This window comes from Chiloscyllium plagiosum, chromosome 1, assembly GCF_004010195.1.
Source record: "Chiloscyllium plagiosum isolate BGI_BamShark_2017 chromosome 1, ASM401019v2, whole genome shotgun sequence".
In the NCBI taxonomy this organism is placed as follows: Eukaryota; Metazoa; Chordata; class Chondrichthyes; order Orectolobiformes; family Hemiscylliidae; genus Chiloscyllium; species Chiloscyllium plagiosum.
In genome coordinates, this window is record NC_057710.1 from 128,835,517 (window position 1) to 128,848,744 (window position 13,228).

The following is a 13,228-nucleotide window of genomic DNA, read 5'->3' on the forward strand; positions in this document are numbered from 1 at the left end:
CTCTGCTTCCAGTCTATTTTCGTCAGTTCCTCTCTCATGCCCTCATAATTACCTTTATTCAACTGTAACACCATTACATCCGATTTTGCCTTCTCCCTTTCAAACTCCAGACTGAACTCTACCATATTATGGTCGCTACTTCCTAAGGGTTCCCTTATTTTAAGATCTTTTATAGAGTCTGGTTCATTGCAAAGCACTAGGTCCAGAATAGCCTGCTCTCTTGTGGGCTCCATGACAAGCTGTTCCAAAAGCCATCCTGTAAGCATTCCATGAATTCCCTTTCTTTGGATCCACTGGCAACATTATTTACCCAGTCCACCTGCATATTGAAGTCTCCCATGATCAATGTAACCTTGCCTTTCTGACATGCCTTCTCTATTTCCCGGTACATGTTGTGTCCCTGGTCCTGACCACTGTTAGGGGGTCTATACACAACTCCAATTATGTTTTTTTTTTGCCTTTGTGGTTCCTCAATTCCACCCACACAGACTCCACATCATCCGACGCTATGTCATTCAATACCATAGATTTAATTTTGTTCTTAACTAACAAGGCAACCCCACCCCTCTGCCCACTCTCTGTCTTTTCGATAAGTTGAAAAACCATGGAGGTTTAACTGCCAGTCCTGACCCCCCTGTAACCAAGTCTCTGTGAAGCCAGTTGGACACTCTACCTCCTGAGTCTGGGTTATGAATTAATTCCATACTCCCAGAGATTCTTTGTGCAGCACTGTTGGCGATGGTGTCTTTCAGAATGTACGTCAATGGGTCCATGCTCCCCCTCATGAAAGGTTCCAAAACGCTATTTTGAAACAACAGAAGAGTTGTCTTTGTCCTAGCCAATGAAAAGAACCAGATGGTAGTCCATTTTACTGGCTCTTTGCATGTTACAATTGTGCATATGTCTGGTGCTTAGAGATGTAAAGGAGTTAACAAGAGAAAAGGAGATGGACTGACTGAAGCAACAAATAATCTGAAGAATGTTTGTTTTCTGGGATGACACGGTTAAGGGAAGATTTGACTAGTATTGGCTGATACTCCTAGTTTAGAAGAATGGGAGGTGATTTAATTGAAGTTAAAGATTCTGAAGGGATTGACACAGCCTGTCCAGCTGCTAAATTTTGAAACTAGAGGGTATTCTGGGTTTCTTTCACTTGGAGTTGTGAATCCTTGGAATTCTCCATTATGAAGAGCAGAGGTATTCAGTTGCAACTTGTATTCAAGGCTGAGATTTAATAGGTATTTGATCTTGAAATGTAAAAATCTGAGGATCAAGCAAGAAAATGGAATTGACTTGAAAATCCACCCTGATTTTTCCTGAATGCTGAAGCAGGCTCAAATATGTATGACTGCTCCCTATTTGGTATGTCATAAAAGCTGGAGAAACTCTGGTCTGGTAACATCTGTGCAATGAGAAAGTGTGTTAATGTTTGGAGTGAAGTATGTCTCTTCAGAGTGGTTCTGAAGGCAAGTCATGTCAAATCCAACTTTTTTTTTTCTCCACAAATACCGTGTGTATCTCTGTCACTTATGCTTTTACTTCCAATTTCTGGCGTTTGCCCTTTTTGTTTCTGTTCTTGTCTTTCTATCATTTTAAAATTTCTTGTGAAATAAGTGATGTAGCAGATGTTTGGACTGGAGAGAATGCAAAATAAGTTTAAGCTAGTGTTAGCGAAAACACAATTTGGCAGATGGCCTAAGACTAGAAATCTGCTAATCTGATGAGGAAGGCATTTCTCTTTAGCAATGGCAAATATTTAAATCACAAAAGATGTGCTATAATCATAGAAATTATTTATTCAGCTTGAGGTCTGAAAATTTCAGATTCTTTCAGCAATGGATGCAATTCAGTATTGTATTTCAATCAAAGGTTGTATTGAATTAATTATGTGTATTCAAAAGATGTGGCTCAATTACTGTTTTCTCCTTTAGTGTTTATCTTCAATGTTTTTATGTTTTCAGATTGGTTATGTAACCATTTTGTTCAAAGGCTGGTGGTGGTCATCAACAGCATTGAAACTAATGAGGTGCTGGAAAGATGGCAGTTTGACATTGAGTGTGACAAAACCATGACTGATAACAGGTAAGTAACCCTGAGAAGTATTGATTTTTGAGACTGCACACATGCTGGTCAAACAACATGCACAACTCAAACACCATGTTTAAAATTGCTATCTCTAGAATCACTTTTTTTTCAATTCAATAGTAATAGATCTATCTAGACCTAGTCAATGTCATTTTGAGAAAGACTAGTGATTGGATTCTTCATAATTGCTTTGCTTTGCTTTTTACTTTTTGTATAATGCACCCCTCAAATACACACCAATCCAAGTATGATCTGTAAACTGACTTCTGAAGGACCTAGCAGAATAGTTGTAATACTTTGTCAGGCAATTATGCATAGAAGTGGCAGGCGTAAAAGCAGTGACATTTCTTGAATGTGTTGCTGTATGGTGTCACTTTAATATTGAAATCACTAATAAATACAGCACCTGGGATCTGGGTTCCATTCCACACTTGGATGCCTGTGTCCACATGGGTTCCCACTAGGTGCTCCGGTTACTTCCCCCAGTCCAAAAATGTGCAAGTTAAATGGATTGGCCATGCTAAATTGCCCATGATGTTCTGGGATGTGTAGATTATGTGCATTAGCTGTGGGAATTGCAGGGATACAGGGAAAGGATAGGGATAGGATGCTCTTTGGAGCATCAGTGTGGACTTGTTGGCTGAATGGCCTGTTTCCACACTGGATTCTATGAAATTAATCAGTTATAATTTTCCTCTTGTTTAAAGTTCCGTCTGCCTTCATTTGTCTACTGCTGGGGAATAAAAATGTCAAATTGCCTTAGTCTTTCTAGACTTTAGAGCAGCGCTCTCATTAGACAGATGACTGGTGGTGGTTTAACTTGAATACAAAAGTTACAAAGAAGAGGCCTCCATGGTAGCCTCAGTTGGTGTGGGAATTCAACCCATGTTATTGGTGTTATTCTGCATCGCAAACTAGCCATACAGTTAACTGAGCTAATCAACCCCTGCTGGGAATTATAATCTTGTTTGATTCTGTCTAATAAATCTCCAGGATGAGCCCTGAAAGATGATGATGACAAATATGCAAGAAGAGATTGTTGAATTACTCAGATAAAAGTAGAACACCCAAGTTGTCAATGAGCAATGAACTAATAATTCAAAGATTTTGCATGTATAATTGTATTCACTAGGAATTGTATTTAAATAGTGCCTTTCAAATACTAAAGATCTTCACATCTAATGATTATACTTTTCAAATGTAGTCACTACTGCAATGTAGGAAGCGTGACAACCAGCTTGCACAAAGAGACTTCCCGTGAACAGCAATGAGATAAATGACCAGATAATCTGTTTGTCTCACGCAGTAATAAATATTAGCAGGGATGCTGGGCAATTTCCCTACTCTTCAAAATAGTGGTGGTATCCTTATTACTCACATAGTGAGACATAGGAGGACTTGATGGAATACTTCAGTTCGAAGTCAGACCCTCTGATTGTATAACACTCTTGTCAGCCTGAACTTTACTTCAAAAACTGGTGTTGAAAGTTGAACTTCAGCCACCACTTTCTCCCTTCAAGTTGACAGGTTACTAACTGAGCCACAGCTGATACCACTGAGTAACTTCTGTATCCACATCTTACCCATGTGCTGCTGTGAAAATTAGCTATTTGTAGCTATGTTAGCTACATTACCAGTCAGAAAGATGGTGCCATGCCATACCATAAGGTGCAGAAGCATCTGCCATTATTACTGTTTTTATTTTCTAACCCTCTTTCTATTCAATGCTGGATATTGTGCTACGTGTGGTTTATACACTGGCCTGAATCTTGCGGTAATAGCAAAACCGTTAACATCCGCCGTCAACTTCACGGACATGGTAACAACTTTGGAAGTTCAATCATATACAAGCTGGCATGGAACTCCAGAAGCTGCTTTCATAGAATCTGTACGCATCTATATGGTGCGCTGTCCATTCACTGCCAGCTCCCTTGCAATTGTGAATTCGTAAAAACTCCATCTTAACTCAGAAAAGGATGCGCTTAGTGAGGGAGCCTGTCTCTTTCGAGATCATCAAGAACACCATGATTTCTGCCAGAGACTTACTGACCCGAAGTAAGTTAATTTTATATTTGAGATATCCAATTTCTTGAATGGCGAGAAATAGTACATGTTTTAGAAAAAATGCTTTTAGAAATATCTGCTTTCTATGATTTAATTAGATGGTAGCTATAATAGCCATTTAAAGCGATGGGGCTTCAGTATTTTTATCTTTCTGATTTGTTGTGTGAACACCAGCAAAGATGGGTAACAACACAGTCGCTCCTGCTGCACACCAGGATGTCTCCTTAATTTGGTGTCAGATTTAAACTACAATGGAGAAAGGTGGAATTCACACTGCAGAGATCATTTGATATGGATATAGGGACAGAAGTACGCCATTCGGCCCCTTAAGCCTGTTCTGCCATTTAATGAGATCATGGCTGGTCTGTGTCCTAAATCTATCTACCACTGGCTCATATACCTAATACATTTTTTTTTTGTTCAACAAAAATAAATCTCAGATTTTAAATTATCAACTGGTCTAGCATCAACTACCACTTGTGGAAGGGAATTCTGAACCTTTCAATCTTTGTGTGTGGAACTGCTTCTTAACATCTCTCCTGAATGGTCTGGCCTGAATCCTCAGACTATGCCCTTCGAGTAGTGGCGAGCATGCTTACTTGGTCCTGATTGGCACAGTTCAGGCCATTGTTTGTAGTGAAAAGCTAATAATTTATCAAATTGTTTTGGTTAATTGCTGGTGGTTAATTATGTATAATTGTTTCAATTCAGAATCATGTATTAATCTTGACTAAAATCTGACAATTCTGTGCAAAATTTTGTTTTTAGAATTAATTGCTTTTAGCAAGGGTTGTACTTCACAACATGTGGGAAAGCAAATAAGTTAGTCTGAAAAAGTTGTAAATTTGTTAAGTTGTTTATTTTTGGTTGACAGCTTTAGTGTGGTAATTTCTCCCTGAACAGTTGGTAGAAGTTAAAATAATTTCTACTCTACAGTTTCTCTTAACTTTTGTAACACAGGAATCGTCAGTCTAGTTATATTATTCTGCATCAAATTTGGCACCTTTTTCTTGGAAAAACTATTGATTCAGTTTTGTCAGACTACTTTCATGCCCCATTTCATGAAATGGGGCATTAGGAGCCACCACTGTCACTTTGCCTCTAGAATTCAGCTCATGTTTAGACCAAGACTGCAATGAGGGCTGGAAATGTTGCTTCAACCAATTTGTGCACTGTAACTACCATAGAACTACACTTGATGATTTTTAGATCCATTTTGTAATGATTTAGATTTCTTATAATCTAAGGAAAAAGGTGGTTTCAGTTTTCAATATTTTTGTCAAAACTGTGTGTTCTTGACTCTGAAATCGGTGTTTGTTTGTAAAGAATTTCCTGTATACTTTGACGGCTTGGCTTAAATGCCAGTTTGGCTCAGTACCTTGAAATTAGAAAGTTATGAGTTCAAGACCCACTACTGCAGTTGAAGCATTCCTTCAATAGTATACTGAATAGTCATCCTAAAGTAATGTTTTCATTTTAGAAGTGACTGATCTTTCTGTTTGCAATGGATTTTCTTTCTTTTTAAAGAGCATGATGTTACTCTGGTGCAATGAAAAACAAATACTAGAAATACTCAAGGTTGCCTACATCCATGGAGGGATCAACAGTTAATGTTTCAGGCTAATTTCATAAAGGATCATCAATCTGAAATGTTTGAACTTTGAGATATTGTGACTAAATTATTAATGTCTGAAACAAGAATAAGAATGATAGAACCCAACTATCTCAGCAGCACCCATACAGGAAGAAGCACAGTTCATGCTTCATGTATAATTCATTCTGCAATTGTTGCTGACTGCCTTCTCAAAATTTGTATTGTTTATACTAATTAATCTGCAAGTTTCCATATAACCATGTTATTGACTATAGTACTTACCAATTATTGCATAATGTATGGACGAGCAAAAGCCTGTCAAGATCACAGTTGGGGTTTGTGTACTTCATGCTTCTTGCTTGTGATGTTGTATAGAATTGCTTTGTAATAACTCAGCAACATCCCTAGAAGGATGTTTGATCAAGAATCAATTTTGAAACTGTGGGTCAGAAGGGCTAGTACATCCTGAATAACCACAATTCCCTTCACAGTCCAGTTGTTATTGAAACAGTTTCAGGAATTTGCTTCCATCACCCTAACCATTATTGCATTAATTACCACTTTGTGGAGGTGCTTGACAACTTTGATCCTAAATATGTGCTTAACAGGGATTGGGCTCATGTTCTTTCATTCTGTTCTCAGTTTAGTTTCCAATTTTACACATGGTTATAAACATACAGTATTTCTGAGGTGATTTCCTAGGTTCTACAAGACTATAAAACCAGTGTGACTGGGGACAGGAAGAGAAGCCATTGCTGGAGATGTATTGTCTCTTCCATTCCTAGTTGTTTTAAGCAATGTAGGAGAGATGGCAAAAGTTAGACTGAGCATAACCAGGATAATAGATATTACCATTACAAGTGATGTTATTTGTGACTTCAGTTGTGCTGTGATGAAGGGTGGTAGCCAAGCTCAAGGGATAGAATTCTGAACACATGAGTTTGAGGCTGAACTCAGGACTGAGTACTGCTACTTTGTGAAGAAGTGATTGAGAGACAGTTCTAAGTGGTATCAACCCCTGCAAGGAAGTTATTGACTTTGTGTGAAAAACGAGAGAAAATATGACAACTATATAAACTTGCATTTAAGATCAAGAGCACCAAAGATTCAGAAATTAGTACAGAGGAAAGTGAAAGACTAGTAAATATAGGAATGCTGGGAAAAGTGCCCATAAACGAGGAAAAATAAATGCCTCCAGAATGAGGCTGGTGAACCATTTGGATTTGCAATTTAAGGGTTTGTGCCACAGACGAGGCAATCGCAACAACTTTTGATTCCGGAGTTTTAGTTAGATGATAAATCACTGGGAGCTACTTTTCTGTCAATCTAAGGCCAGATTATACAAATGTGAGTCCAATTTCCTAAATAGTCAGCGGCTTCCAATATTCTTTTATTAGATTACATTACAGTGTGGAAACAGGCCCTTCGGCCCAACAAGTCCACACCGACCCGCTGAAGTGTAACCCACCCATACCCCTACATTTACCCCTTACCTAACACTATGGGCAATTTAGCATGGCCAATTCACCTAACCTGCACATCTTTTGGACTGTGGGAGGAAACCGGAGCACCCGGAGGAAACCCACACAGACACTGGGAGAATGTGCAAACTCCACACAGTCAGTCGCCTGAGGTGGGAATTGAACCCGGGTCTCTAGCGCCGTGAGGCAACAGTGCTAAACACTGTGCTGCTGTGCTGCCCACTTTCTTTTTTTTTGAATTCAAATTCCACCATCTGCTGTGGTGGGATTTGAACCTGTGTCCCCAGAATATACCTGGGTTTCCTGGATTAACATTCCCGCAATAATTCCATTTGGCCATCACCTCCCCCAAGAATGTTATTAATCAGGAGTAAACTCCTAGAAGTACAATAATAGATTTTAGTTGAAATGGGGGAGGATTTGAGTAGAAGAACTGTTTTAAGACATAATGTTTTTGTGTCGTGTATGGTATGTTACACTTCAGTAACAGCTTTGATACCAGCATCTACGTTTTATTTCTAACTTAGGACTTAGTTTGATGTTAGGACTTGAGCTTAAATAGTACCAGCTACTATTCAGTATTTTAGACAATGAAACAGGAACATAGTGTTTATATTGAGACACATAGGAAGCAGAAGAGTCCTGGCTTTAGGTTAATCCCATCAGAGTATTCCTAATTTAAGATTTACAGTGCTTATGAAGTTGTTTCTTTACTTTTCAATTTTGACAAAAGGCCAGAAATATTGATACTTAATGTCATTCGCCAATAAAATGCTTTCACTGTAATTGTCTCATTGCAGCCAACCGAGGGAGAAATCTGAGAAAGCAATTCAAGATGAAATTCGGTCTGTCATTAGACAGATAACTGCTACGGTGACATTCTTGCCTTTACTTGACACTGCCTGTAAGTGAACACTTTTATAAGAGTTGAAATGTCACCAGTAATTTTTATTTTTGTTCCCTCCTTGCTGTTTTATGTCGCACCATTACCTACACAGAAACAACCAACCTGGTTCTAGATGACCCCAAAGTCACATTTACTCCCCCAGAGATGCCTGCTTGATGTCCTGAGACCCATCCTTATTGTTTGCTTCTCCTTTCTTCTTCCTCTCCAAACAGCTGAGTCACTGAGTAATACGGCAGATTTGGTTTTGGCTGCATTCCTAAGTAACCATCCCACTAGTCAGATCCAAAATGGAAAACCGATTTTTGGGCAAGGTGGCCTTAGATGACTCTGCTCTGGCTTCCTCATTCTCTTGGATTGTGTGATGGTCTCCCGTTCCCCTTCTGCCTACACGGATCAATTGCCAAGTTTCACATTAACTGACTACAGCTGAGTCATTTGTCATGTCACAGACTTGGTTTTGGCTGCATTTTCTAAGGAATCATCACTCACATCAATTTTGTCATGTTAAAGTTGAAGCTTTGACTTTTTTGGGGGATTACTATGTGGTTTTCATTATAATTGGATGTTTAGAGGTTATTCATAATGAAGACATAATGGACAATGCACATTCCGTCAATTATGGTTATGTATAAAGTTGAAAGAGGCTTAAGTAGCTTGCTGATCACAATCTGAGTTAACGCAAGATCTATTGAAGCTCTAATGCTGGTCAGATTGTACCTTGAATCCTGTCTCGGTCAGTCAAACGTGGATATCTTCATAGTATCTAGGAAATAGTTCAAATGACAAGCCATGAACTGTCGCAACATGAAAGCAAAATGCTGCATTTGCTCAAAAGCTGATAAAAATGATCTTGTTGAAAATAGTCGACAGGTCTGGTAGAATCCTTTGGAGAGAAAGTTAATTTTTTCTGTAACTGTTTTATCTTATGAGAATCCCTACTTTCATAAGATCTGTGTAATTTGCACTTTAAGAAGAATAAAATTTTCTAATAAATATTTTCTAAGTGGGGAAAGGCTTTCGAAGTTCGAAGTACAAAGGTACTTTGGAGTCCTCATTCAGGATTCTCTTAAGGTTAACATGCAGGTTCGGTTGGCAGTTAGGAAGGCAAATGCAATGTTAGCATTCTTTCCAAGAGGGTTCAAGTATAAGAGCAGAAATGTACTACTGAGGCTTTTTAGGGCTCTGGTCTATCCCAATGCATTTGGAATATTCTGAGCAGTTTTGGGCCCCATATCTAAGAAAGGATGTGCAGAAGTTTAGAGGGGGTCCAGAGGAACTTCCCAAGAATGATTCTGGGGGTGAAAATCTTGACATGAGGAGCAGTTGAGGACTCTGGGTCTATACTCGCTGGAGTTTAGGACAGGTGAGGGGATCTGATTTCAACTTCCAGACTATCGAGACTCCGGAATAGAGTAGGCATGGAGAAAATATCACCACTAATAGGAGAGACTAGGGCAGCCTCCGATGAGAGAATCCTTCAGAATTGCGATGAAGAGGAACTTCTTCAGTCAGGGGTGGCTGAGCTATGGAATTCATTGCTGCAGAGGGCTATGGAGGCCAAGTCATCGATTGATTGATTGTACTTAAGACAGAAATAGGTTCTTGATTGATAAGCAAATCAAGAGTTATGGGGAGAAAGCAGCAGAATGGAATTGAGAAACATATCAGCCATGCTCAAATACTAGATGTGATGGCCATATGGCCTCATTTCTGCTTCTATGTCTCATGGTCTAATGGTGACAGAGTAAAGGGACTTTGTGCATCTGAATGTTCTTGCAATCTTATACGATAATGCACAGTATGGAAAACAAATTTGGAAAATTACTCCACATCCAATTATGGTGTTAGGATGCTAAATGTTTTTAATCATTATTTGAAATGGGTGTGTACACTGATTCCAAAGATTTATTCTCTATTGTTCAATCTCTGTTAAAACAAAAACTGATAAGGTTCCCCATGGTAGGCTATTGCACAAATAGAGAGGCATGGGAGAGAGGGTGATTTAACGGTTTGGATCAGAAATTGGCTAGCTGAAAGAAGACAGGGTGGTGGTTAATGGGAAATATTCATCCTGGAGTTCAGTTATTAGTTGTGTACTGCAAGGATCTGTTTTGGGTCCACTGTTGTTTGTCATTTTATATAAATAACCTGGATGAGGACATAGAAGTATGGGTTAGTAAATTTGCAGATGACACTAAGGTTGGTAGAGTTATGGCTAGTGACGAAGGATGACGTAGATAATCTGCAGAGCTGGACTGAGAGGTGGAAAATGGAGTTTAATGTGGAAAAGTAAGGTGATTCACTTGGAAGGGGTAACAGGAATGCAGAGTACTGGGCTAATAGTAGTTGTCTTGGTAATGTAGATGAGCAGAAAGATCTGTGCCCAGCTACACAGATCCTTGAAAGTTGCCACCCACGTTGATAGGATTGTTAAGAAGGCTTTTATTGGTAGAGGGATTGAGTTTCGGAGCCACAAGGTCATTCTACAGAGTACAAAACTCTGGTGTGGCCATATTTGGAGTATTGCGTACAGTTCTGGTCACTGAATTATAGGAAGGTTGTGGAAGGTTTCGAAAGGGTTCAGAGGACATTTGAGGGTGTTGCCTGGTATGGAGGGGAAGGTCTTATCAGAAAAGGTTGAGGGACTTGAGGCAGTTTTGGTTAGAAGGTTGAGAAGTGACTTAACGGAGACATAATCTAATCAGAGGATTAGATAGATTGGACAGTGACAGCCTTTTCTTCAGATGGTGATGGCTACCCCAAGGGGACATAGTTTTAAATTGAGGGGTGATAGATATAGGACAGATGTCAGAGGTAGTTATTTTACTCAGTAGTAGGGGTGTGGAATACGCTGTATGCGACAGTAGTAGACTCGCCACTTTACGGGCATTTAAATGATCATTGGATTGGCGTATGGATGGGAATGGAACAGTGTAGGTTAGATTGACTTTAGATTGGTTCCACAGGTCGGTCCAACATCGAGGGTTGAAGGGCCTGTACTGCACTGTCATGTTCTATGTTCTATTGTACTGGAGACCTTTTAGTACCTTTTCTTGTTTGGTTGGCTGAATGATTTTCATGTTTGTCTTTGCCAATTAAATTTTTTTTTCAGGTTCTTTTGATCTTCTAGTATACACAGACAAAGACCTGGAAGTACCAGAAAAGTGGGAAGAATCAGGGCCGCAGTTCATTAACAACTCTGAAGAAGTTCGCCTGAGATCTTTTACTACGACCATACACAAAGTAAATAGTATGGTTGCATACAAAAAAATTGATTCTTTTTAAAAGGCAACATATGTATAGCGCAGTTAGACTTGTATATAAACTCTGCTTGTACAAATTTGTTTCACTGTTGTCTTACGGACACTGAAGACTAACATAATGTTCATAGTATATTTGTCTGTATTGTCTACTTATTGTTGAACTGAAGAATCCCTTTTTAAATTTTGCTTTTCCTGATGTATAATTCAAAAAACATTTCAACGCATTGTTGAGATTTTACTATTTGCAGTATTAGTTTAAATTTACAGACTGTAAACCTGATTTTGTTTGTTTGTTTGGTTTTTTAATGTGAATAAAATCACTGACTAAATAAGCTTTTTTCTTAAGGGAATGATCTGAATATTAGCTTTAGAGTAAAATATTTAATTTCTTCAGCACATTCCAAGTAGAGCTTGGTGAGCCTTTCAACTTACAAACTGATAACTTATTGCAATTTCAGATATTTTCCTTTACTACACAATCTAGTTACCCTTTTGTCCTTAATGTATTTGTAAAAACCCCTCGGATTCTCCTTAACCCTATTTGCCAAAGCTATCTCCTGTCCTCTTTTTACCCTTCTGATTTCCCTCTTAAAGTATACTCCTACTGCCTTAATTGTCTTCTGAGGATTCACTTCATCTATTGTCTATACCTGACATATGCTTCCTTCTTTTTCTTAACCAAACCCTCAATTTATCTAGTCATCCAGCATTCCCTATACCTATCAGCCTTTCCTTTCGAACTCTCACGCACTTGATTGAGTTTTTTGAAGAAGTAAAAAAGAGGATTGACAGCAGAGTGGTAGATGTGATCTATATGGACTTCAGTAAGGCATTCTACAAGGTTCAGCATTGGAGATTGGTTAACAAAATTAGATCTCATGGAATACAGGGAGAACTAGCCATTTGGATACAGAACTGGCTTGTATGTAGAAGACAGAGGGTGGTGGTGGATGGCTGTTTTCCAGACTGAAGGCCTGTGACCAGTGGCGTATCACAAGGATCGGTGCTGGCTCCACTACCTTTTGTATTTTTATATAGAGTCATAGAGACGTACAGCATGGAAACTGACCTTTCGGTCCAACCCATCCATGCCGACCAGATATCCCAACCTAATCTAGTCCTACCTGCCAGTACCCGGCCCATATCTCTCCAAACCCTTCCTATTCATACACCCATCCAAATGCCTTTTAAATGTTGCAATTGTACCAGCCTCCACCACTTCCTCTGGCAGCTCATTCCATGCACGTATCATCCTCTGTGAGAAAATATTGCCCCTTAGGTCTCTTTTATATCTTTCCCCTCTCACCCTAAACCTATGCCCTCTAGTTTTGGACTCCCTGCCCCCAGGGAAACGACTTTGTCTATTATCCTATCCATGCCCCTCATGATTTTATAAACCTCTATAAGGTCACCTCTCAGCTCAGACGCTCCAGGGAAAACAGTCCTAGCCTGTTCAGCCTCTCCCTATAGCTCAAATCCTCCAACCCTGGCAACATCCTTGTCAATCTTTTCTGAACCCTTTCAAGTTTCACAACATCTTTCCGATAGGAAGGAGACCAGAATTGCACACAATTGGTTGTGAGCATAAGGGGTATAGTTCGTATGTTTGCAGATGACACCAGAATTGGAGGTATGATGGACAGCAAAGAAGGTTATCTAATTACAATGGGATCTTGATCAGATTGGCCAATGGGCTGGCAGATGGAATTTAATTTAGATAAATGCAAGGTGCTGCATTTTGGGCAAGAAAATCTTAGCAGACTTGTACACTTAATGGTAAGGTCCAAGGGAGTGTTGCTGAGCAAAGAGACCTTGGAGTGCAGGTTCATAGCTC

The 13,228-nt window shown here is 39.3% G+C and overlaps 1 protein-coding gene across 2 annotated transcripts in view; it reads left to right on the top strand.

Moving 5' to 3' along the window:
* mad2l1 (MAD2 mitotic arrest deficient-like 1 (yeast)) overlaps positions 1–11,712 on the top strand; it is a 20,740-nt gene extending 9,028 nt beyond the window's left edge. The window contains exons 3-5 of one of the 2 annotated variants that reach the window (XM_043696652.1): positions 1,962–2,082; positions 8,025–8,128; positions 11,244–11,712. In XM_043696652.1, the coding sequence (XP_043552587.1) occupies positions 1,962–2,082; positions 8,025–8,128; positions 11,244–11,416 (398 nt within the window). In that variant the 3' untranslated portion in view covers positions 11,417–11,712. The remainder of the gene's footprint in view (positions 1–1,961; positions 2,083–8,024; positions 8,129–11,243) is intronic. The other variant, XM_043696660.1, reaches the window with a different exon arrangement.
* Positions 11,713–13,228: the final 1,516 nt, after the last annotated feature.